This window comes from Alosa sapidissima, chromosome 11 (genome assembly GCF_018492685.1).
Source record: "Alosa sapidissima isolate fAloSap1 chromosome 11, fAloSap1.pri, whole genome shotgun sequence".
NCBI classification, from domain to species: Eukaryota; Metazoa; Chordata; class Actinopteri; order Clupeiformes; family Clupeidae; genus Alosa; species Alosa sapidissima.
The window spans coordinates 14,473,359-14,500,085 of NC_055967.1; the positions used below are offsets into that span (position 1 = coordinate 14,473,359).

A 26,727-nucleotide genomic window follows, 5' to 3' on the forward strand; every position below is an offset into this window, starting at 1 on the left:
ATATATTGGAATATAATTTATGCTGTCACACTTTTTGAAACTTTTTCAGCTTGTGTAGGCCTATTAGTGCTTTCTGAACATATTGAACACACTTTTAAAAATACCGCGATAATACCGAAAACCGTTATAATTTTGGTCACTATAACCGTGAGGTTAAATTTTCATGCCGTTACATCCCTAGTCAGAGTGAAACGGCTCATTCTTTACGGCTCGAGAGTTTCAGATACTGGGTTTCTCTGAAACTCTGAGTGTTAATTATTGGGCGTTAATCAAGGATTTGAACCCTGTGGTCAGGCATTTTGGCCCTGAAAGGTAATATATGTGTGCGTGCACAGTATGGGACTACTTCAAGTATTTTGATAAAGTGCTGCTGTTCACTGGGTGTTTGACTAGTATCACTATCACTGAGTAACCTTTTTAAACACTTTTAAACTATTGCCCTTTTATGCTTTTATGTACAGTACTATTACCTTGTGAGGTTTATGCTTTCTTTCTTATTCTTTACTTTTTAAACTGTTCTTTGATTATTGCCCTTCTGTGCTTTGATTAGCTATTAGCTATTTCTGTTTGATTTTGTTTATGTAAAGCACATTGAATGACCTCTGTGTTAGAAAAGCACTTCATAAATGAACATGACTTTACTTGACTTAAACAATACTTTAATTACCATTATTATTTTTCATCTGGAGATGACACAACACAATTACTGAAATACAGTAGGCTTTCTTTTGTCTTTGGAGTTGATAAGCAAGATGGGTGAAGGCTCTTATGAAATAACAAACTTTTATGATATAACAAAGTGAAATGATAAATTATGACAGTGTTGTTATAATCACATAATCTCTTCCTTTTTTAGTAACATTGTTATGAAGAACATATCTCTATGCCTTGTAAACTAGAAGGAGAATGACAGGAGCAAGGAAGAGACAGCAATAGCCTGTACTTCTTTCACTGCCAGATAATTATAGATTCACAACAAAAGCTTGTTTCTCTAGCATCTCTCTCTCTCTCCTCCTCCTGCTCTTCCTGTCTCTCACTTACTTTGTTTGTGTGTGTGTGTGTGTGTGTGTGTGTGTATATCAACTGGTCTTTGTGAAGACCTTGCAGCGCTTTTGATGTGTGTGTGTGTGTGTGTGTGTGTGTGTGTGTGTGTGTGTGTTCCCTCTGCTGCTAACCAGCTGTCAGAACCATTCTCTGCCCACCGCTCATAAAGCTGCTCCCCTTTTTTTCCGTCCTTGTGGCCATCGGATGTAAAGGTCAACCCATTAACCCAAAGGTCAGGCTGAAACTCTGCATGATGCATGGTTCCAATCACGCTGGAACCATAAAATAAAATGTGAAATGAACTATAATGAGATCACCTATGGCAGGTAGCACAGGAGCAATATATACGGAGGGCATGAGGCAAAATATTTTTTGCCACAATTCAATTTTATATACTGGGTTTAAATGAAATGGCCATTTCTTGAATAACCTTTGTTCAATATAGGGTAGTCTTTGAGCTTTCTGACTGTTTTTCTTGTCAAGGCTTTCTCCCTATCTGTTTACTGCAGTGGCAAGGCAAGCACTGAATCAGCAGCCAGATGGGTCCTTTGTCCAGGCTCTCACTCCACAATATATGCAGCTTTCCCTCCACTCAGCGAATGGCCTTCATTGCAATCACATTCACATTCCTTGATTCACATTCAAGGATTCTCTGCTAGACTGCCACTTTGTCAATATGTGTGTGTATGTGTGTGTGTGTGTGTGAGAGAGAGAGAGACAGCGAGAGAGAGAGAGGTGTGTGTGTGGGTGGTGTAGGTGGGTGGTTGACTGTGTGTGTGTGTGTGTGTGTGTGTGTGTGTGTGTGTGTGTGTGTATGTGTGTATGTGTGTGTGTGTGCACCCTGCACATCTAAAGGCTCTAATTGTTAATCAATAGGCAGCTTTTCCTCACCCTCTCTTTTTCTATGAGTCTCAGTCCCTTTATTTTACTCTTTTCATTTATCCCCTCCTCTCTCACACACACACATTTTTCTCTGTCCACACAGCTTGTGTTTCCTTGGAGAATTGATCTCCTTAAAACAATGCAATGCCAGACAGATTGGTTTGAGGTTTTCTGCTTGACATCCCAGTGGTGCATGGTACTGACATGCAGAGCCCTCAGTTAATGATAACCCACAATGGTTGGCTCAGCAGCCGGAGCTGATCCCATCATTCCTGTGAGGGTGTACTGCTCAGGAGGACCTGATCCTCTATCAGCATAGCATGCCACGTCCACTGTTATCTGCCACAGACCATGTCTCTGCTCCACTCCGTTGATTTCCCTGGCTGCACTCTCAGAACAGCTGCCACTTCAAGCCTCAGCCTCATCCACCCAAAGCCCTGTATCACTGCTGGATCCCCAGGGAATGGGGTTGCTTGAGAACTCCTCTCCCAGAAAAAGTAAGCTCTGTGGGCCTCAGAACATCACAAAAGAGATGATGTGACTTGTAATGTCCAAGAAAAAAAATATTACTATAATAATCATTAACATCTCTATTGGAGTGATACTATGATTTCTTAAACACTTCTCTCTTTCGTATCCAAAACATACAGTAGATCATGATTTTCTTATTTCACATTACACATTCACATTTTTTTAACATTTCATTTCACATTACACAGTGGGGTGAGGGGGATCCAAACAGTAAATCATGTGTAGATTCGTGCAGAAATTAATGGCCAGAGTGAATCTGTTTCCCATCAGCGTCATTGTTTTTAGCTCCATTGAATCAATATGGCTCTGGATAAAACACAGAGCTAGTTATGGGCCCTCTGAGCCTCTGAAGCTAAAAATACATCACGGTCAAGTTACAAAAATCGACTCGTGCCCTGGTGTAGCTCTGCGTCCTTCTACTAAGCGCTAGAATGAAACTGATAATTCAACCGATCTGTGTGCTATTCAGAGGTCGCCACATCCGAAACTTTATTTGGAAAATTAATATCGTGTCCCCTCAGCCTGAAACGCAAGCAACATCGATGCAATATGCCTTAGAAAACACAATTCACAATCCCGTTATTGTTCAAAACTATGGCAAAAACTGCGCGCACCCACGTGTACAGCACCTGCAGCCTGGAGAGACCGCGCTGGTTTGGGAAGAGCCCTGTCCCTGGCAGGGCGCGCGCAGAGGCGTTCCTTCAGCAGGGCTACACAACGTCGAAGCCACGGAGGCTCAAGCAGCCCCGGCAGCACCGTGTTACCCGGAGGGTTTGAAATCCAGCCCACGCGGCTGGGGAAGAGGGAACAGTACCAGTACCAGTTTATGATTCCAACTGCTCATCATAGTGAATGTTTTCAGAAATGTGAACTGCCGTGCTGGACTCATTGCACTTTTCCGACTTATCGCCACCTCAAGATAGCCCCGATGCTTGCGTGTCGGCTACATTTGGTTCACGGGCAACCGTGTTGCAGATGGATTTAAAACGACTATCCAACAAGTGAAAACAGAAGGTTTTTTCACCCTCTTAATTAATTATCTTTCTTTAAACTCGACATGGACGGAGCACGAACTGAAAATCCTGGGGACCTTATCAACAGCAGCGTGGAAGAGGAGAACTACCGAGCCCTCGTCTACGACACAGCACTCAGCACTTTCCTGGCGGTGGTAGTGTATGTGGTCGTCAAAGTGAGCTTAGACCGGATTAGGCAATGGCGAGCTCGGATATCGGTTCTGATTGTGGGTTCTGGTCCTGTTGGTCTGACCGCCGCGTTGGTCGCTGTTCGCTCGGGAAAGGTGCTGAAACTCACGGTATTGGATGAGCGCTACAGGACCGCGCTGCTGTGCAGACCACAGCAGATCGCACTGGACCCCCGCAGCGTCAGGTTCCTGTTGGGCTTGGGAGTAGACTTTGATAACATGGAGGGGTGCTGGCACAACGACCACTTCTTCACTAAGATTGGCGTGTTCCAGGAGTACCTGCTCAGCATTCTGGAGCAAAAGAAGCAAAAGGTCGATATTAAAGTTCACCTGGGAACAAAGGTAATATTGTACAACTAGCTGATTTTAAATATCACCCAAATTAAACCTTCTTCCTTTGGCACTCACACAATCGGGGATTAGGCATGCTGACTTTCTGACCTGTCAAGCGTGCAGAGGGTCTGACTGACTTAAACTCTTACAGATTGTTGGGCATTCAGATATGGGCTAGAGCCTAAGCACCATGCATGAATTGTGCATGGTTACTGCAATTATTCCTATTGAGAATGAGACTCTTAAAAATGTGTGGATGCAGCCAAGTTATAATTCACTGCCTGTCATATGCCTCATTAGAGGGATAAGTAGTGTTATGCAAGTGAACAAGCTGTCATGTTAGATATAGTTTTTGGCTGGAAATATAGGACTATGGATGAACCTTTGATGGGCCTAAGGATTGTATTCTTAAAATCATGTCTCAGGGAGCCAGTTTGACTTTTGCAGTATTGCAGGATTTACTTTTAAAGACTCACTTCCCCTCCTGAACAATAGGAAGCATTCATCCCTGGTCTTGGGAGACAAAGCGTTTCAGAACACTATTGTAGCCTTGTTATCAGGTTGCTAAGTTACTTTGTGACATGATGATTAATGCCATCCAGGGACATGGATTATTTTGTTTTTCTATTCCCCTGCCTGTGAAGCCCATGGAAGAGGTGAGGGGTGGCGGTGGAGGCAGAACACAAATATTCAGACTAGTCTAGACACAGATGGGAGTGATCTGCTCCCTTTGATGTCAGATGTAATTTCCAGTGCAGGCATGAATCAAAGCCAATGGGATCGGACCTGTTTACCTCTCCCACTTGAGGAGATGCGTGTCCGTCTGGGGTGACTTTAATATACCCCTGTGATTGTGGCTTCGAACGTAGATAGCATCCCGCTCAGAATGCAGCAGCCAATATTAGAATGCATAATCCGGTCCCTCCAGGATATTTATCTCTGTCACGGCTATGGAACTGAGTTGCTGAGCACACCATGGGTTAGGACTTGTCTGAGCAGTAGCGGCTGAAGTATTAATAGCTTGCAATAAAACATGAAATGACAGCTCATGTTTTGTTTCTGAGCAATAACAGTGACGTGTTGGCTATTCAGCAAAAGAGCCACGTAAGTGTTTTATAAATGACAGATATAGCCTGGAGAGGATTCTGAATAGTCGTATAATGACATGCCAACCAGCTCTCCAACCCTTAAGTTGTGTGACAACTGACATTTTGAACTTTGACCCATGACTGCTGGTAGTTGCACAATTCAACCCTCAATTGAATCCCTTCAGTCCGTTGTTGTCATGGCACATTTGAAGAGGTTTCCTCTCTCTCTCTCTCTCTCTCTCTCTCTCTCTCTCTCTCTCTTTCTCTCTCTCTCTCGTCATTTTAAAATGGTTTAGCCCAGTCCAGTCCTGCAGGGGACACTGGATGTAGACTGTGTTAGAGGGCAAGCTTGAACACTAAACAGTGATTGGGATTGTGAGCTAAAGCCCCCTGTTGGTTTGTAGAGATGAGCTGCGGGGTCTTAAGGGAACCCTGAAGCTGTGGCTGTGGCCGAGGCCAATCTCCATATTGGATTTGCTCCCTGCTGTGCGGCTCTGTGTGTGCTACAGTTGCTCCGAGGCTGATTGTGTGTAAGGTGGACACAGACGAGAGTGCTGACGCATGTCCCCCCTCTGGCACCAGTAATAAAGTGATTTAATAGATCCAGTGTTCACACTGGGGACTCGTCTAGATAGAATTCATCCCGAGGTAACTTGATTGCCCCCCGGGCTTCAGAGATAGAGGAGAGGTCTCAGCCGCTCTCTCTCCTCTCTCTCACAAGGAGATGGCTCCCTCTCTCTTCAGATAGGGGAGAGCATGACCTTTTCCCTAACACACACACACACACACACACACACACACACACACACACACTGACTCTCAGGTCTTGATGTCTTTTCAGATGTTAAGATCAGAAACTCTCATACGCATGCACACACACACACACTCATACACCCCCCTTGTTTACTCTCTCTCTCCCTCTGTTTTTTTCTCTCTCTCTCTCTATTACTGCCCGTGTCTGTCTCAGTGTGTTTTATTCAGAGACCAACTGACCTTTAAAAAGAAATATGATGCTGACACAGGATCAGTGAAACATTGCGTTATGCTCCATTTTCTAATTAAATGCATATACAATGTCTTAGTGATATAACTCTGCATACAGCCTGTTCTGTTTTAGGTATTCCTGTGGCAGAATTGTGATAGTGCCAGTGCTTGTGTTGGTTTAAAGGAATATGACCTCCCACCGGGTGAATTTAATCATTTGTGATTTACTTCAGTGTTTAACTATCAGTCTCTAAACTGTAAATATTATCATGTGAGTGTGAATGTTGATGTCACATTAGTGGCATATCCTGTACTGCAGGATACCCACTGTGACTGTGTAAACTAAAGCAGGTTAAACAAACCTTCATATTTGTACAACACACACACACACACACACACACACACACACACACACACACACACACACACACACACACACACACACACACAGAGAGAGAGAGAGAGAGACACACACAGACACACACAGAGAGACACACAGACACACACACTCACAAAGAGAGAGAGAGAGAGAGAGAGAGAGAGAGAGAGAGAGAGAGAGAGAGAGAGAGAGAGGAAGAGATTCTTAAAGGGCCAGCTTAGTCTCTGCTCAGCCACCTTGTTTGTGACACACACCCACACATCCTCACATACCCACACTTACACACAGGCATGCACACATGCACACACACACACACACACACACACACACACACACACACACACACACACACACACACACACACACACACACACACATACTTGAAAACATCTTCAAGGAGGGCTCCAGGATCACCTGTTGTCCTCAATTTGTAAATACAGGTTTAGGATACATATTTGATTTTCAAATCCAATGACTGAAATATGAAGACATCAATCCCAGTGTCACTTTGGGAAATCAATTTGGCTAACTGAACCCCCCCCCCCCCCCCCCCCCCCAACATTATTAAGGATGCTTTTGAACAGCCTGATGGCTTCTACTATGTAATATAGCGGTTTTAAATGTGTCAGTCAGAATGAGGTCAGTGTTATTTTGATTTGTTTGGCTTAGCGGATGACGTGCCAAACATCCCCATCTGGCCAAGCTGTGGCAGAATAGAGCGCGAGTGGGAACTGTGAGTCACATGGGCCTGTGTGTGTGTGTGTGCCCTGTGTGTCTCCACATCTGACTGATGTGCTTCAGAGAACTTCCAGATTTGTGTGTCTGAAGAGATTTACTGAGGAAGTCACACTTTGATAGTGTGGAGCTTGAAATGGCATATTTAGGACTAGGTCATGCCTCACCAAAATACTAAAGAGCCTCATCTGACCTTCATAGTCCTCAAATGCTCTCTCTCTCTCTCTCTCTCTCTATCAGTTTTCTCCCTGTGTGCTATTCACTTCTGTCTGTTCTTTCTCTCTCCAACATGGTGACTGTGCTCTGTCTCTCCTGCTTGCCCTCTCAGTTCTCCGAGGACTACCTGCGGCGGATCCCGTGTGGGCAGTGGCCGCGGGTGATTGTGGTTGCGGACGGCTCTTGTGGGGATTCCTGCTCGGTGCTGGGCATCAGCTCAGACTACTTAGTGGAGTCCTGCCATGCCTACGGAGCCAACGCCACCATTGAAAGACTGGACCAGCGGCAGGTCAGACCTACTGTACAAGACTTACAACCCTCCTAACAAAACATGCTTCATATTATGTTTTTGTGGATTTGTAGAGAGGACAGGAAATGAGTGATAGAGAGATATGGTGTGAGTGGGTTCAGGAAATGATGTCTGGTTGTGGATCCTGGGTTCCGGTGGGCACTGAACCCATATGTGCCAAAGGACACCAACTCTACAGCTGCACCACGGTTCCTGATTTTTAATGATTTTTTTTAGACTGATAATAACTGGTTTTATGTCAGTGGTTGGTTTTCCCCAATTATGAGATGTCTGAGGAAATCATTTCTATTCTTTTTTCTATTTCCTGTGTGTGTGAAAATTGTATGTGTGAACACATACTATTTTTAAACCTTCATAGGACCCACTTATTTTGTCAAACTGTCTGACTGTATCAGAGTCAATCAGCCAGGAGGACACATATGGGAGAGAGAGAGAGAGAAAGAAACAGAGCGAGAGAGAAAGAGAGAAAGATAGAGAGAGAGAAAGAGAGAGAGAGAGAGAGAGAGAGAAAGAGAGAGAGAGAGAGAGAGAGAGAGAGAGAGAGAGAGAGAGAGAGAGAGAGAGAGATCATAATCTATGCCCTGGCAGGCTTTTGGAGTTCCACAGGTACGTATTATAGCCGGGCTATATCAGGCTCCGGTGCTCTGATCATCATGTGTGCTTGCCTCCATGGAGCCTCTTTCTGCATCTGAGCTGTCTGTTCCGCTGACCCCTCCTGGCCTGGCCTCTGGGCTGAATATGGATGCAGTGCAGATGCACAGAGCTGATAGGCGCAGGGGGGCCCTTCCTGTGGCGAGTGGCTGACACCAGCATGAATAGGGGTGAGGAAATGAATGAGTAATGAATGATTAGCGCGCCTCGGCGAGGGGAAAATAAAAGGTTGGTGACGCAGCCAGCCGCTGCGCACAACAAACCCCAGACAATTAGCACAAGCTTCCTGCATCGCCTCTTGCGCATCTACTCAAGCATTTGATTTGCACATTTATCACACCTGTCTTTTTGCCTCTGTTTACTTTCTCTCACGACACCACACAGCCGCTCATATGTCATGGTAAAGTAAAAACTACGGCGGAAATAGCTTAGTCAGTCTATTTTCAGTCTTGCTTTAGTCTGGACCTGCGGCGGCCACCTGTCAGTAATCAGCTGATGCAGTGCTGGGGTCTGCGGGGAAGTAAAGCAGCCAGTAGGCTACTGGGCAGCAGTAATGACCTCGCAGGCTTGAGATAGATTGAGGCTGGATCACTTTGGCTCAGACATTCCTCTATCTCAACTGGGAGAGCAGCATGGTGGGAACACCAGGCAGAGTTCCAGGCAGCACACTGAACAAGTAAAAACATACATTAGCTATATATCGTAAAAGCACCAACTACCGCCCCTTTCGTTCAAAAATTCTAAAACAAAGATGTTTTTTACTACTTCAAAATTTGATAACCTTACATTTTCCGGTAGCCATAGGTGTGTAGATTTGAACAAAATCTGGTTTGATTCTTACCGGGGCTTTTACTGCCTGAAATATCCGATTTTGTTTACCACACTTGGAGTTTAGTGCTGGGCTGGTGGGTGCCTATTTCCGGCCTTTCACATGGCACATCAACGGTTAGACTGAGAATTCTCATCACAAATCAAAATTCTACTGGAGCTCCAAGCGGATTTGTACACGCAGCCTTACAACACTGTTTACAGCTCTTGGAGTCACGATAAAATGTCCTTTTTGGTACAGCTAATTTAGATACACTTATGGTGTGGGTGCTTGCGTTTCTTTAGGAATCCACCGTCTTGGTTTGCATAGAAATTGATAATAAGTGACACATACACGTAAGAGGGCGGAAATAAGGGACTGGAGGTAATACAGGTTCCGATACACTACTGTTCAAAAGTGTGAGGTCACTTAGAAATTTCCATTCCACTCCATTATAGACAGAGTACCAGCTGAGATCAGTTGCATTGTTTTCATATTACACTATGTGCTTACATAATTTTTCAGATTACACTATGTGCTTACATAATTATATTATGTGCTTACATAATTGTATAATTGCAAAAGGGTTCTCCAATGTTTTCTCTGCTAGCCTTTTAAAATTATATCAGATTAATAAACAGAATATGCCTTTGGAACATTGGATGTATGGTTGCTGATAATGGGCAATGTAGATATTGCATTACTGTAACAGTCATTTACAACATTAATGATGAAAACAAGGACACTTCTAAGTGACCCCAAACTTTTGAATGGCAGTGTATCTTCTGTTTTATTTTTAATAAAATAGAAACTAAATATAACAAATTGTAGTGACTAGAACAAAACTTTACTTAGAAAGAATTTAGTGACACTAAAGTCCATTGCTAACACTTCAGGTCTACCTCAAGTACTACGTTTCTATTGTGTATCTGCTTTCTGTAGATATGAGAGTCTGTGTCTATCTTGCTGAGAGAGTTTGTTTTTCTGGACCTGTTCATGTAGATGTGTGCATCAGATAGGGGAACCTGGGGAGAGGACAGGCAGGAAAATGAAGGCTGATTGCCACAGTGCCAGCCAGACTGTGATATTTGCACAGCTACTCATCAAACACCTTACATGGCATAACAGCTCCACGGCTGGTTAGATAAACAACTAGCATAGTGTTGAGTATGATAAGCTAGCTAAATTTGTTCACTTTATTTGTATGACATAAAGAGAATGAGAGATTAAAAAGATGCATCCAAAAATGTCTATACTGTATAATACATGCCCGAGAACAGCAGAGATGTCTCAATTTCATTCTCCTGACATCCTCATATCTAAATGCACACTCAAATATGTGCCACACACACACACACACACGCACACACACACACACACACACACACACACACACACACACACACACACACACACACACACACACACAAAGACTGAAGAAAGGGTACAATCTGAGGTTCATATTTCATAAGACAGCAAAAAGCTAACATTTAATTTCCTGATTTGACCTCAGCTGATTGCCCTGAAGTTTGCTGAAGGTATTGAATTGTTTTTGTGTGGATGCTTCTGTTGCCAAGTCCAGGAAATCTGCTCCGTGCAATCTAATTTCCCTCATTTCATTTGCTGCTAAATTTGATCAGTTTGGATGTGGAGGAAGTAAAAGGTTCCCTCTAGTGCACTTGAGCACTGCAGAGCTGGGAGATTCAGGAGCTTAGAGATAAGTAAAGAGAAGGTCAAGGGGACGAGGAATACACACGAAGACCAGTCATTTGAATGGACAAAGAAGTCTAACATTTTAAAGGAGTGTGCTGGTGGCAGAAATCCCAAACTGCAAAACATTGGTGCTGATTTTATCACATAGTATGCATCACTGACCATATCTACACTTGTTTTAGAATGGTTATATTTAACCACAAGCAACACGACACGACAGCTTAATTATATACCATCCTCTGATGGTGGTGTAAATGATTCATATATTTGAGTGAATGTATACTCACTGTACCACTCACTGCAAATGGCCCTTTACTAATTAGCTTGACAGCTCACCCTTTGCCTAGTGCCTCCAGTTACCTCCTCCAGAACCCAGCACAGTGTCTCATAAGGAGCTCAGTAAGGAGCTGTAGAAGAAGTGTTTTGTTCTTTGGCAGGTCTGTCAGCAAATGCACTGATGTGCCATATCTTTCTGCTCCTTACTGCCTTAGCTCTGGAATACATCCTTATCCCATCCACTGCCATCATGAGCTGACTTCTTTATGCAGACAGAGATCAGTTTATCCGTTTATATCATTTGAGCTCGTATACTGGCTACAGTGCAGTAGAAGAGAGAAAGTGTAAGTGTAAGCAGGTAGGAGAAGGAGAGAGACATAGAAGGAGAAAGAAAGAGAAAAGGAGAGTGCAGTAATTATCAGTGGTTATGAGGGTTGAGGGGCCATTTGTGTTTACTCAACTGTGAGCCAAGTACAATTTTAATTAATTTCAAACGTCAAGGGCTCATTTTCTGCAGTTATTATTATGCTCCACTGTGCATAATGATGTCCTTGAATAACCTCAGAGGAATGAGTTGCCTTTCTTTGTTATCCTTCCTCACAGATTGACCCTAGAATTAAAATCCCATTTGAAAGCTCTTTTCTCATTTTCTCTCATTTTTTTGTATTGTTGTCCAGGTGCCCACTCCTGAGATTAAGGCTCACAGCCTGTACTTTGACCTGTCGGCGTACGGGGTGGACGTACTGAAGGAGCCCCGGGGATCTGGCCACACCACGGCCAAGCCAGGCTTCCACCTCAAGATCTACGGCACATTCCGGAACCGCTACATGGCCCTGGCCTGCACAGCTGCGGACAGCAAGATGATGCGCTTCCTGCGTCACACCACTAACTCCTCGGTATGTGAAACACTATAGATTATTTGAATAACAGCCGACAGGACATCTATCTGGGGCCAAGTGGAGCCGGCCTATTATGACGCACAAGAGCAAGATGAATGTAATGTATATGAATGCCTGGGAAAACAGAGTGCTGCACCTGCACACTGACATGAATGTGCACCACTGCCTGCATGTAGGCCTACTTCTCTACTGGAGAAAGATGAAACTTTTAATGCAGGCTTGGCACCCCATGTCTAAGTTTAACAAAGATCAATGAAGAATTAAAATACCAGACGGTGTGAACGAAGTTTCTGACAACTCAATTTTGCTAAGGACTAGCCTGCCTACTTCTCAATTTCACAGCTGTGGGATGATTTTGAACTCGAGAGCTCACCCCTGCCGGGTATTCCACCCCGTCGGTTTGTGAGTGTCTGTGCGAGTTCATCTCCTCCGGCCCCGGCTCCCTTTGATGTGGAGCGCGCCGCGCTGCGCCGTGTGCATTTCCATGTGAATGGCTGAGACAGGCGAGGGATTGGAGCGTTCACAAAACCCACGAGCTGTTGCTCACCTGCCTGCTGTTACTGGGGAACTTTGTGCCGAGTGGCACTTGTGTCGCAGATGCCGCGTTCCTTCCATGACAAACCTGCAGAATGTGGTTGTAGCAGGCAAGCGGGGTGGGGGTGGGGGTGGGGGGGGGGGGTACCAGGCGAGCGCTTTTTTCTCTCCCACACACTTCCATGTCATAGCTGAGCTGGATTGCAGGAGTGGAATGTAAGTAGCCGGGTGAAACGAACGAAACCAATGATCAAACGAATACGGGAACAGGAAGAGACACCAACTTCAAAACAACTAGGATGCAGGAGTAAATACCGAATAAATGAAGGAATGAATAAATATTAGGATGTCAGGAGAATGAAATGGAGACATCTCTGCTATACTCAGACATGCATTATATTGCCATTTTATGATGCTTTTCTTTTTGTGGGAAAGGAATGGATTATGGGGCTGATGGCATAAAAGGAAGGATTGCAACAGGAAGGAAAAGAGAGAGGGAGAAAGAGTGTGGTGGAGAGAGAGAAAGAGAGAGAGAGAGAGAGAGAGAGAGAGGGGAGAGAGAGAGAGAAGAAGCAAGATAAATGGAGTTAGGGCCTAATGAGCACATGGCGTCAGAGCACGACATCAGGCCATCACTCAGCGAGACGCTACTGTTACCTGGTTACGGCCCGTGTGTCCATGGGGGCCAGGAGGGGCGGGGGGGTTCTGTTGGCAGGGGCGGTGGGGCTGCAGTTGGGAGGGATGCTCAAGGCATGAGTCACAAGCCGCAGCCTCCATCAGGAGATATTTTCTGCTGCCTCTTCGGTGTGACGAAGACACTCGTCCAGATGGTGTAATACGGCATGTCCAGGCCTCTGGTATTATCTTAAAGGAGGCGCAGGTGCACCTTCTTGGAGAGGGCTAATTGTCAGGGTGCTCTGGTCTGAAAAAGGAGACCCAGAGATCAATATGTCTTTGGAGGAAAGCAGCACACTTACTGTAAGCGGTTGTGCACTTTATGCATGATATAGCAGTTGGCCTAAGATTGCCTGAGAAAGGGGAGGGATTAGAGAATTCAAAAAACCCACAGGCTGCTCCTCACTGAAAGAGAATTGAGCCATGCAACGATGTAGGCTCAGCACAGAGGAGATGGGAGGAGATGGGAGATCTCAGATGTTCTTGAAAGGGTAAAACAATGGACACTGGACTGAACATGCCATCCTAAACCTTACAAGCTCGCTATCATGCAGCTTATAGCTCTTTTTGATATTGATGAAGCTTAAAGGATAATTCCGGTATTTAGCACTTTGAGTCTGTCACTGTTTTTTTTTGGATGAACTAGAGTGGTGGACACCGAAATTTTGACGATGGGTCCTGTCTCGACTTTCTGACTCGTTTTGAATCGCCTTTGACTGTTTCAGAGTGGCTGGCTACAGTAAAAGCATGCACAAACATGTCCTTAAAACAACCCTTAATGTTCGTTTTCAAAACTGTGCAACTCACCGAGTGGTTAGTGGTGTTCATACCGGAATTATCCTTTAATGGTTTTATAGTAATATAGTAAAGGAGCTGGTTGATACATTGAACAGCGGTTATTCATTTGCCATGATTTATTTCACTGTGGCAGTTAAGACTTGTGCCTCTGCAGTGACAAATCATCTTCCAACTGCAGGAGCTTTTCCATCACACAAATCTTCAAATGATCCAGGCACAGATCTTTCAAATGTCACAGTTTTGGGTCTGTTGCTAAAGGGCCTTGCAGAATTTTCCATTTTTTTTCTTGTCCTGAATACAGATGCTTCCAGGCCTAGCATAATAATATAACAGAAAGAGCAGTGGAAATGTTTCATTTTATTAACCCAATACATGTAAAGCCCAGAGCATACAATCAATATGCACTGAACAAAACAATTTAAAAGCACAGTATTGTAATTATGCTCTCATATTAGAATATTATTATTGTAAATCTGCAAACATTTTTGTTAAAACTCCTTATTGTAGCTGCTGATGAAGGGAAGGGACTTGCTACCAGGTACTCATAATAATGGTACTCAAAGATGGATTAGAACATGGGTGCATGCAGATATGTTTTATATAGCAATATGTCCTTTAAGTTGATCTTTTTTTACTGCTCTGCTTCATTTCCTTTCATGTTGCTTATCTTGTTGGTTCATTCATTCGGTTAAGTGACCTTGAATTAAGATAAGGCACTGTGTCAGTTAAATTATAAGTACACACACACACACACACACACACACACACACACACACACACACACGCACACACACACACACACAAAGACAGGCACACAGTCACACACTTCATCTTGGACATTAAAATGTCCTCCCTTTTATAGATCATGAAGAACATCTTCCACCAGTCCTTTAACGCCTATAAGACGGACATCGAGCCGCGGCTGAGTGAGTTGACCTTGCACCGCATGCAGTGCAGCCGGAAGCTGTTTGAGATCATGCTGTCGCATCGGCGCGTCAATGCCGCCTACATCGAGGGCGACAACGTAGCGGTGACCGTGGAGGGAGAGGCAGCACGCGTGCTCAACTTTGACACAGGTGAGGCCATGGGCTTAAAAAGAGGGATGAGGTATGCAGGCAAAGAAAGGAAAGGGAAGTAGAGAAAAGAGGGATGTCAGAAAAGAGGGATGTCAGAAAAGAGGGATGTCAATTTCAACACTTTACTTGAGCCCAGTATTTACAAAGTATTATTACGTAATGCATTCAAGGGTTATAAAGGAATAAAGATGCATATTAGTCTATGTAATTATTTATACATAGTTGAAAAGGTAGATCAGTTTAGAAATTCTGTCTTTGATTTTGCTTATCCTTGTTTTCTACGAGCCATGAGGGAGTTATTTGGGGCTTTTTTAACTGCAGGCTCATGCCAGTTGAGCCAAGTAGCCTGTACCCCTAAGTTCTCTGAGTCATAGTAAGAACTGTGTCTGAGACACTTTGTCTCTACACTTAATAACCCCTACTCATTGTGCGCATGCGCGCGCGCGCGCGCGTGTGTGTGTGTGTGTGTGTGTGTGTGTGTGTGTGTGTGTGTGTGTGTGTGTGTGTGTGTGTGTGTGTGTGTGTGTGCTTGTGTGTGCGCGTGTGTGCGCGCGTGTGTGTGTGTCCGTGTGTGCGTGTGTGCGTGTGTGTGTGTGTGTGCGTGTGTGTGTGTGTGCGTGTGTGTGTGTGCGTGTGTGCGTGTGTGTAGGAAGTGTGGGTGAGAAAGCAGCCAAGCGACTAGAATAGATGTGAGAGGGTGACTTTTGTGCTCAGCGACAGTCGTTATGAAACGCTCTCCGCCACACAGCCAATCACAGACACTCACTGTGGCTCAGTGACAGGCCCTCTCTCTCTCTCTCTCTCGCCAGGCCGTCGCGGCACCTCTCCCTCTCGTGTGTCACTCCCAGAGGTGGAAAGTAACTAAATACATTTACTCATTTTACTGTATTGAGTAGTTTTTTTTGTGTATTTTGTATTTTTTAAGTAGTTTTTCAAATTAGTACTTTTATTTTTACTTGATTACGTTTTGAGTGAAGTATTGTACTTCGCTACATCACAAATCCCATGCGTTACTGAGTAAAAAAAAAAAAGTTAAGACTAACGACAACCGAAAGGAAGGGGGGAAATTGCGCCCGGAACCACTAGAATGATCAGCATGTATCAAGCTGGCACCAAGTCTTTCTGAAAGAGATGGAGATGGAAGTGGATCACGAGATAGGCTACCTCAGATTACCTGTGTAACCGAGGAAAGTGTATTTTCCGCTCTTTCAATGGGTTGCCTCAGTTCTATTGCGGAGATATTCAAGCAGTTTAACACCATGGGATTTTGTGTTTTAACGTGTGTGCTCATCTTTCTTTGGAAAGAAGTTTATTAGCATCTGTTTCCCCTCATTTTCATCTCTCTTTTTCTCGTTTTTGCCTTTGTTTTTTGGTAATCCGACTTGGTTTTCTTGGAGAAAGACATTGTACCAGCAGCACAACAATTAGCTGTCCACTACTAGTGATGCTCAACTATGTAAACAAAATGAGATACCTTATCAATCGCTGTGAAGGCGGACCAAACCATTTTGCGCTTTAGCAAGGGAGAGTGAGAGTGACCTTTGACCTTGTCAAACTCATATTAGGTAGTGGGCCGGATTTGTTGAAATGAAACCTCGTTGGGGCAGCCTTAGCCCACTGGTTAGCACTCTGGACTTGTAACCGGAGGGTTGCCGGTTCGAGCCCCGACCAGTGGGCCGCGGCTGAAGTGCCCTTGAGCAAGGCACCTAACCCCTCACTGCTCCCCGAGCGCCGCAGTTGTAGCAGGCAGCTCACTGCACCGGGATTAGTGTGTGCTTCGCCGCACTGTGTGTTCACTGTGTGCTGTTTGTGTTTCACTAATTCACCGATTGGGTTAAATGCAGAGACCAAATTTCCCTCACGGGATCAAAAAGTATATATACTTACAGTCATGGTCATTATAATTTTTCTGCTGTCATGTACTGCCCTACTTCCATGTTAGTTTTTCTGCTAATTCCTTGCTGAGGATGGTTTGTAGTGCTAGGTTTAATCAATTTGTCATATCATAGAAATATTGCTTATAACACATTGTTGAAGACAACTGGATGTGAATTTCTTTTTTTTTTCTAATTTTCCCTTCCTACCAAAAACATCTGGGGTATGAAACCTGCTGGCGGGCCTGATGTTTGACACCCCTGCCTTATACAGTCTTCACTATGTTTTTGTATACAAAATTTAGTCAGTCAAACTTTACATTTCGTCTGACATTCATTTTGACATTTAATTTGGAAATTAAAATAAGATATACTTCAGACTTTTCAAGGACCTTCTCTTCCATTGGGGCCCTGTAATCAGTCCCAGTTTTCCCACAGTCCGAGGCCCTTGGATCTGCTGAACTCCTTTACAAATAGAGTTTCTCTCTGAAACTCAACATGGGCCTGCCTGCCTCAGATGCCTGTGAGCAGCTTTTCAGTTGTGCTGGATTACTGTTCACTGCAAAGTGAGCAAGGATGAGCACAACTAATTGTGCGATTTTTCACATACTGTAGATCTCCGTTTCAGCAGCTAGGTAGCCAGGCAGCTGCAGCGCTACACTCTGGGGGGCATGAACATGGGGGCTCACGAACATGCCCCCAGAATGTAGCGCGGTAGCTGCCTGGCTACTTTAGCTGCTGGCTGCAGCCACTAGAGCTGGGTAAAAACGACCCCCCCCCCCCCCCCCCCCACACAAAAAAAGTAACTAAGTAACTTTTACTTAAAGTACATTTTAAATGAACTACTTTTTACTTTTACTTAAGTACATTTTCAGATCGGTAATTTAACTTGTACTTGAGTAATATTTCATCAAAGTATTGGTACTTTTACTTGAGGACAATATTTTAGTGCTTATTCCACCTCTGGTCACTCCCTCCTCTTCATAAACTGTGCCAGTAGCGCTCCTATTTAGCCCCCTACACCAGCATCAAGCCTTCCTTTGTATTAGGAAGCAGCCCTGGGCTCCACAGCCTGCTTCTCACAGGTTGTTTTTGTGCCTCACTCTCTGATTGGCTCTGGTCTCTGATATGTGAGCTGTGTGCTGCGGGGAGAGAGCCCCAGGTTTTAGAGCACACATTTGAGATGCACTGTGCAGCGTCATCACAGTGGGAGGTGTGTGCAGTCGGTGTGATGGGGGGCAAAGAACGAAGTCCCACATGATGTCAAGAAGCAGAGCAGGGAGACCGCAAACATGGAGGAGTGAGGGGGAGCCAGGGTCAGATAAGGGAGCAGAGGGGAGCTGCTGGCATACACTCCAAGTGCACCTGCTTAAGTGCAAGTAAATGTACAGCTTAGATTAAAGCAGATGCACAGTGGTTAATATAGAGTGTGCCGAGGCAGCAGTTTCAAGGCCCTGAGGTGGGCCATTGGGCTGTACCGGCTGAGTTAAGTGCTGGCAGGCCAGGCGTGTGGTGGTGGTGGAGGAGACTGAGCTGTGCTGTGCTCTTTCCCTGAAGGCTGCGGGGTGAACCTGGGCATGAGGGGTCTGGAGGCCCTGGGGACCTTCATCTACCGGACAGCCACCGCACTGGACCAGAACGACGTGTTTGAGGCGCTCGCCGCCAAAATACAGCATTCCAAACAGGTGGCTGAGACCTTCAGACAAACAGGGCTGGCCTCAACCATGTTTGAGTGACGGAGACTAGATAGACAGAAGTATTGGGACACCTGCCATTACACCCACAGGAACGTTGATGACATCCCATTCAACATCCATATGTATTTATATGGACCCCCCACCTCTTTTGCAGCTGTATTAGCGTCCACTGTTTTGCGAAGGATTTGAGAGTGTCTGGACATTTTGCCCATTTATTCAGTATTTGTGAGTTCAGGCACTGATGTTAGACAAGAAGGCCTGGCTCGCAATATCTCTTCTAGTTTCTCCAAAAGGTATTTGATAGCATATACAACCCTGTTTTCAGTGGATGAGGCAAGTTCTTTCACACCAACAATGTCTTCATGGACCTTGCTTTGTGCACTGTGTTACAGTAAAGCCAGAAATGAAAAGGACTTCCCCGAAATGTTCCCAAAAAGTTGGAAATATACAATGATCCATAATTTCTTGGAATACTGAAACATTAATATTTCCCTTCACTAACCCAATCCCAACCTCTGAAATGGCATTATCCTTTAACCAACATCACTGCACACAGTGCACAGAGCAGGGTCCATGCATACACGTGTAAGTGATTTCGGTATGGAAGAACGTGACTGGCTTGCAGAGAACAGGGTTTTCTACATCATCAAACACCTTTGGGAGGAACAGCAGACATTGCAAGCCAGGCCTTCTTGCCTAACGTCAGTGCCTGACCTCGTAAATACAAAACACTCTTCTGAATGAATGAGAAAATATTTCCACACTCTAAAATCTGGTGGAAATCCTTCCCAAAAGAGTGGAAGCTGTTAGAGCTAAAGAGGGGGACCAACTCCATAATCGTACCTATGGATTTAGAGTGGGACGTCATTGAAGTTACTGTGGGTGTAACGGCAGGCATCCCAATGCTTTTGTGTGTGTGTGTGTGTGTGTGTGTGTGTGTGTGTGTGTGTGTGTGTGTGTGTGTGTGTGTGTGTGCGCGTATACAAGGTAAGAAAATGGACACAGAATGTGTTATAAAAAGAGTGGCCCAAGGTTTGGTGGGAAATTGAATTGTATTGTGACAGCTGTTGGTGTTCTTTGTGCCAAATACAAACCAAATACAAACCAAACAAAAACTACTGTTTTGTAAATGTCTCGATTCTTGGTTTTTCAAATTCTTTGATATTGTTTTTCACATAAAGTTGTTGTATACTTGTATACTGTTGAAGAGGTAAAGTGAATGTAATTGAAGTTTGTCAGCTCTGTTTGCGGACATTGATAGATGCTGTTTTGTGCCAAATATTTGTAAAATTGAAGGAGGTTTTATTGATTTTACTTCACCACATTTTCAAGGTCTTGGTTAATTCCCCTAAATTTGTTATCATTTCACAAACTCTGACCATGCCTTCAACCAAAATGAAATTGATAGGTTTTGGTGCTCCACGCTATGTCCGGAGGTGTTGCTGGAAGGTGAGCTCTGTGAGGTGTGATGGGACAGAACTCTAGTCTCTCAGACTCTTACTCAAACACACACTAAAAGCCCTGGCAGAAGTCTGGCAAATTATGTCCTTGACGACAGTGTATAAATAAAAAGTGGATGTTTCTATTGATTTATGCTTCATGACATTGTGTTTAATTCAGAAATGGGATTATCAGCATGGTGAAGAGGCCAGTGCCAAGCTCGCTCACAGTAAGGTAATGTCAAATCAAAAGAACACTCATCTTTAGGTTTTGCTGCGGCAGTTACTTACAATGTAACAGTGCCACCTGCTGTTCTCTCTGGGTGACAACATATTAAAGGACAACAGGGATAGCCTGACGAGCCAGACCCACATTAAAATGTAGGGTCTGGGCACTCACCGTTCGCAGTGCTCAGTCCGAGGGGCGGGATAATCGGTTGTCTTTCAAATTCCCTCTGCACGCAATAGGACAGTGCTGAGTCCCATACGTTTCCCACCAGTGGAGCTAGTTGGCTAGTTCAAACTTTTGCCAACTTAATAAAAGCTTAACTCATGTCACACTGTTCGCCAACAGCAACATCCATCTTATTTGTTTTCAAGTAGCAGGGAATTCAAGCCACACCGTTGCAACTCTGCCATCAATCATTATGTTAAGCCCGCCTAACGTCTTTATACACGATTTGATTGGCCTGATAGAAGTTTAATTTTTCGAGCTCACAAGCCAACAGAGAGTTGCTAGACTAGCCCTGGCAGCAAATGTAATTTAGGGTGCGTCTAGATTTCTAGGCTACAACAGGGATGCAACCCTGACAAATGTGTGTGAGAGTGCTGTGTGTGTTGTGGATAAATCCTAAAGAAATTATTTTGTAGAATGTAGGTACTATATTTTTGGTGCTTTCCAGTATTATGGCAAACAGAATGTAAAAGATGCAAGTGCTGGGGTACAGCCTAGCCTACAACATGAGCCATATTTTTTGCAGTACCATTCGCTGCCACTGAGTGTCAGGCCTTCCCGTAATAAACTTGTATTGCCTCCATGACAGGTGCAGAATCATGAGTAGATATGAGATACCACATGTCAAACCATGCCAGGCCCTTCCTAGCTGGCCTTGATCTGCACATTTGACAACACCCTATCATAACAGCAGATGATGTTGCAATGACTTCATTCTTGACAGCAAGGACGACAAGTCACTCCTGAAGCTCTACAAGTCCTTGAATAATTCTCCAGGCGTGACATGTTCATTAACTGTCTTTCTAATGTGTATAAATCATACAAGAACAGCGATCATTCCCTTCGGATGAACTGTCAGAGTCAAATATGACAGTCGGGCCATTTGGAAATGATATACACAATGTCTCAGAGGCTGGGGACAACTCGTGGAATCGGTGCGGTGAGCTAATGTGACGTGAGATATGTTTGACCTGCGAGCGCACACTAACTTATCACTGGTCTCCCCTCTGCAGCGTTGTAGATACGGTAGGAGCGCGTGCTGGCACATGTGATTTAACGAGGGAGCTATCAGCTATGGGGAGATGGAGTCATCACTATTATTAAGTGTCACAACCAACCATGCATCACACCCACAGAACGAGATGAAACCACTTAGTTTGAATGGATCCGGAGGGCAAGTGATGCGCTGGACTGAACCAATCTGATCCGAATCAGATCTCAGGAAGCCCAAATCCACCCACCACATGTATTCTTGTTGAGCTTTCGGATCACATTGATGAGGGCACGTGTAAATCCAGCACACTTGTAAACTTGAGAACTTAAAAATGGAGAAGGTTGACCATCAATTAATACATTAGAGAAGTAGCGAGGTGAAATGCAGCGTTCACAATCCCCATCCTGAGCCGTAGCTTCAAACATGCCCAGTCAGCTATTCTGGGCCGAGATCTCTTGACCTGAGAACATCATCAATTCATCCAGTAGCTTTTCAGGCTATTGAACACAGGTCAACTCCCCTGGCCGGCAGCCCGACACCCACTGCTCAGCTACAGTATTCTACCCCATTTTATCTAGCTTCACAGAAACTCTTTATATCATATAACACTATTAAAAGCCTAGAACAAATCGTACTGTGTCTGTCGCTGACACATGAAGGTACCTCGCTATTGCTTGTATGTCTCTTGCTTGTAGATCAGGTCACTTTCCTATGCGAAGAATAATTTCCCTTTATTCTCAGAAGGCACATTTGGGCACTAATGCAAACCAGTTGCACGTGTCCACACACAGACCCCGTACCCACCATCTGTCTTTGGTTAAATAGTGACGCACCCTGAAGCCTATTCGATAGGGGTCACAAGATGGGAGCGGTGGACACGAGTCCGCTGGTAATGTTAACTCCCTGCGCTCCCGTCGGAGCGACATGGAATGTCTGGGGCCTGAATTTCATTACCGGCTCTAATTAAACATTTCAGGCGGCCTAGACAGACGGGAGGGCCAGCGGGCAGCGCACCTCTGATCCCTCCTCCTGTACGACACACGCCGCAATTACATTACCCACAATAATGAGAAAATCTTTTATCTTTGCATATCATTACACGCTCACGCCAAGGACATCTCAATCAATTATTTGGAATGACAAGTTCGTAAATAAATTAGTCCTGCCAATGAAGGCCTGACGCAAATCAATGGCGAATGTTAAGCAGATGTAGGAAAGGAGAGTGGTGCCTGTCAGAGAGGCCATCGGCTGTGAAGCTGGGGGTCCAGGGGGTGAGGTGAGCTCCAACCAGGCGGCTGGGAGCCACTGTTCCATATTAGGAACGGCACGATCCAGCTCCAATGGCCTGGTGTATGGAGAGCATCACTGTACTAGAGTAGCCTATACCAGAGTCTTTATCGAAATGGAATTAACTTTAGATTTATGGGAGAAAAGCAAAACATTTAGAACTTAAGAACAACACTTTCACACACATACTCATGGCATCTCTCCTTCAGTAGATGATTTAAACGTCCCACATACTCGACGCACCCGACCAGTAGCGCGACAATGTGACGTCACAGAAGCACCGTAACCATTTATACTCGCGCGTGGTGGTCGCAACACTAGTTGCAATATTCTCCTGAACAGAGGTGTCGCTGTTGTGAAAAGACTAACATTAACTACTTAAACAGCAGAAGAAGCTGCAGTAAGAAACACCAGTAGCTAGCCTCTGTGATGGTACTTCAGACTTTGGTTGCTACTATTCACAACTACCATCATCATTATCATGTAGTTTCCAAGGTGTGTGCACAGGTAGATAGATAGATAGATAGATGGATATATAGATAGGTACTTTAGTCATCCCGAGGGAAATTTTAATAATTTAAACAGTTTAGTTAGCTAGCTAGCTAGCTAGCAGCTGGCTGAGTTTGTGTAATTTCCTGAAGTGGAAAGAGATTTTGTTCAGGCCTTAATAGATATCCTTTGTTTGAAAATAAATCGTTTCTATTCTTTCCTCTTAATTCCATGTGTTGCAACTCTCACTGGTAACTTTGTTAACTTATCCAGCAAACTATTAAAAATTCACGACTGTAACAAAACACTGCAACTCGCTTGCCCTCGAACTAGTCCATCTTCCTGTTTCCGCCTTGTCGCGCTCGTCTGAAAAAAAATGAGTGGTGCGCTACCTCGCGCTACACGGCCAAAACCCTGGCGCACCAGAGAGATCTACGTCATTTTGACGTCACATTGTCGCGCTACCGGTCGGGTGCGTCAGGTATGTAGAAGCCTTTAGTGTGGCTGGGGTGAGTTGTGTGGACAGGCACATGTAAACAATGTGGGATGAGCTTGTAATATTAATAATATAATAGATCAGTGGGACAATTGTGTATAAATCTCCACTGTACACATTACTGACACTCAGCAGCCTGATTATGATAAGTGCTTGAACACTGTCTGAGTGTGTGGGAGGTTTGGGTGTACAGCGGATGCTTGTCTACCATAGGCCACATGAGGGCAGCGTTGCATTAGAGTGTAGAACTGGACTTCCTGGCTGGACACTTTCACCTGACTTCCATCACAAACAAACTTATTTCAGCTGATTAGTCTATTTAATAATGTAAAGGCTTTAACCCTCTCTGGTTTCTCAAATTAGATGAGTACAACCATAACTGATTCTCTATTTAGTAAACTAAATATTCACTTGTCTTTGTTGTTTAGACAAAGATATATGCTGCTCATTATTTTAAATGCATGTTTTGATGCCCGTTAACTACAGTGAGAAATGTATAAAGGGAAGGAAACGGTTATTGTTCTTCATTGTGGAAGGAATGGATTTGTTGGAAGAACCAACAAAGAGGAACCAGGCAATTACCTCATAATTAGCCTGCTTTATGTAAGGGGGCGAGGAGGCATCTCTGCTTGGGCTGATATCGACAAGACTTCAGCAGGAGAGACAGGAAGTCAGTGTCACATGACCACATTATTGGCAGGTTATCCTGTCACTAAAGTGCGTCCCCTATGCTTACTGCGGCAACCATATTGAAACCAGTCAGATCTCTTAGAAAAGTGATTTTTGGAAAACATCCTCAGGGTGAGTTAAAGTTTAGAATGAGTTCGGATGTGGTCTGTGAGATTTGTTGCAGACATTTTTTTCCTTTTTTAGATTCAGATAAAACAATGTGTATGTTTAGTGTTTGTGGTACTGTAGCTCATGTTTGATATTTTTCAGAGGTGTGTATGTGTGTGCAGAAATGTAGGATTTTATGTTTGTATACAGTATAACCATATGAGCATGTGTAGCTGCAAGTGAATATTGCACGTGTGTGTGTGTGGTTTGTATGGTATGTGTGTATGTGTGTGTGTGTGTGTGTGTGTGTGTGTGTGTGTGTGTGTGTGTGTGTGTGTGTTTGTGTATGTGTGTGTCCCACAGTCCAGTCCGGCTCATTGCTGGTCAGTAGGCAGGCTAGCTGACAGTGTTAGCCGGGGGGCGAGGCTTGGGCTGACAGAAGCAGGGAGTCTGATTTGAGGGGGAGACGTCAGGGATGTCACAAAACGCCACTGCCCCCTCCGCTCACACTGCCCCATGCCACTGCACGCACGAGCTTCTCTGACCCACACACACACACACTCACACACACACACACACACAGATAAACACACACACACACACACCATAGTTGCTGCACCAAAGTTTTTTGGACTGGGAGAAAAGTTTGCGTGATGAGGTGACAGCTCCTGACACGGCCGTCGTTCCACTTTGAGAGGAGTGGAGGGAGGGGAGGGGGGATGGGGGGCCAGGTTCCCTGATCACTAATTTGGTCTGAGCATTGGCATTCTGCCGGGGGGCACTCACATGTACACACACACACACACACACACACACACACACACACACACACACACACACACGCACACACACACACACACACACACACACACACACACACACACACACATTTGCACACGCGCACAAACACACATTCACATTCACACACACATGCACACACACTCATGCATGCACATACACACACACACACACACACACACACACACACACACACACACACACACACACACACACACACACACACACACACACGGGACACAGCAGGACCTTTGCGCCTGTGTCCAGTAGCTTATGCATGGTGATTGCATCAGTTCATCAAAACATTGTAATATTTGACACGAGCGTGGGAGATGCACAGAATGGCTGAGCTAAAGTGACGGCCAGGACAAACGTCCACTATCTAGTTGGACATAGCAGGTAAGTGCTGCTTGCTTTGCAGGATCAGACTCAGGATGGGGAAATGAAATGTGATTAACAAGATTTTAGCAAGGTATAAATATTTCTCTGTTGATTATTTCACAAAAAAAGATATGGCAGTAACCTGGATGGCAAAAGCTTAATTTAGTACCAGAGCCCTGTAGTTTGTGGGTTGAAATATGACAGGTTGAGGGTGGAGAATCATCTATCTATACTCTCCTCTCATTTACTTCCTTTGTCTCTACTTTGTCACACACACACACACACACACACACACACACACACACACACACACACACACACACACACACACACACACACACTACTCAGGCCATCCCTCTGAACAGCTTTAAACAGCTTATTAATTTGCCTTTTCTTTCACTCGTCACTGTGTATTTATTCTGTCTGGAAACCACCATTGTTCTCTCTCTCTCTCTCTACCTCTCTCTCTCTCTCCTCAAACTTAGTCTTGACCCATTTCTAGTCTCTGGGGCTCCTGCAGAAGTGCTGTTTATATCAGTGGTCCAGCTTATCTAATTTCATTAATGTGATCTCCTGTCTAGCGGCTGACAGCTTAATGGTCATTATTTGTGGTTCCCTTCAAATAAAGCCCAGGCAGTAAATTGCAGTCTGTGGAAATTGGGATCTAAACGCCACCCTGCATTACTATATAATATCTATTCCTTTAATTAACTGAAAGCAATGCTGACATTTATTGGATTGCAAGTTACTTGTTAATGGCAATAAATTGCAGAGCGGGGAAAAAAATCATTGCTTATTTTACATCAATAATTTGTGGACCTTTTGCTAATGATTATGCATTATCCCTGTGCGTGGCTGCCATGTTTGTTAAAGTATATTGAATAAAGGAATTAAAGATATTAGCCACT

The 26,727-nt window shown here is 44.5% G+C and overlaps 1 protein-coding gene across 1 annotated transcript; it reads left to right on the plus strand.

Annotated features, from left to right (window-relative positions):
• Positions 1-2,973: 2,973 nt before the first annotated feature.
• si:dkey-234i14.6 lies at positions 2,974-20,293 on the plus strand. The gene is made up of 5 exons (XM_042111255.1): positions 2,974-4,000; positions 7,506-7,682; positions 11,829-12,047; positions 14,920-15,133; positions 18,565-20,293. Exons 1-5 carry the CDS (start codon positions 3,515-3,517, stop codon positions 18,741-18,743), a joined length of 1,275 nt encoding a protein of 424 aa, XP_041967189.1. The 5' UTR covers positions 2,974-3,514; the 3' UTR covers positions 18,744-20,293.
• The last annotated feature ends 6,434 nt before the right edge of the window (positions 20,294-26,727 follow it).

Coding starts and splice junctions, on each gene's coding strand:
- si:dkey-234i14.6 (XM_042111255.1), top strand. CDS start 3,515: ATGGACGGAGCACGAACTGAAAATCCTGGGGACCTTATCAACAGCAGC. Junction 4,001..7,505: donor AAGTTCACCTGGGAACAAAG/GTAATATTGTAC, acceptor TTGCCCTCTCAG/TTCTCCGAGGACTACCTGCG. Junction 15,134..18,564: donor CGTGCTCAACTTTGACACAG/GTGAGGCCATGG, acceptor CTTTCCCTGAAG/GCTGCGGGGTGAACCTGGGC.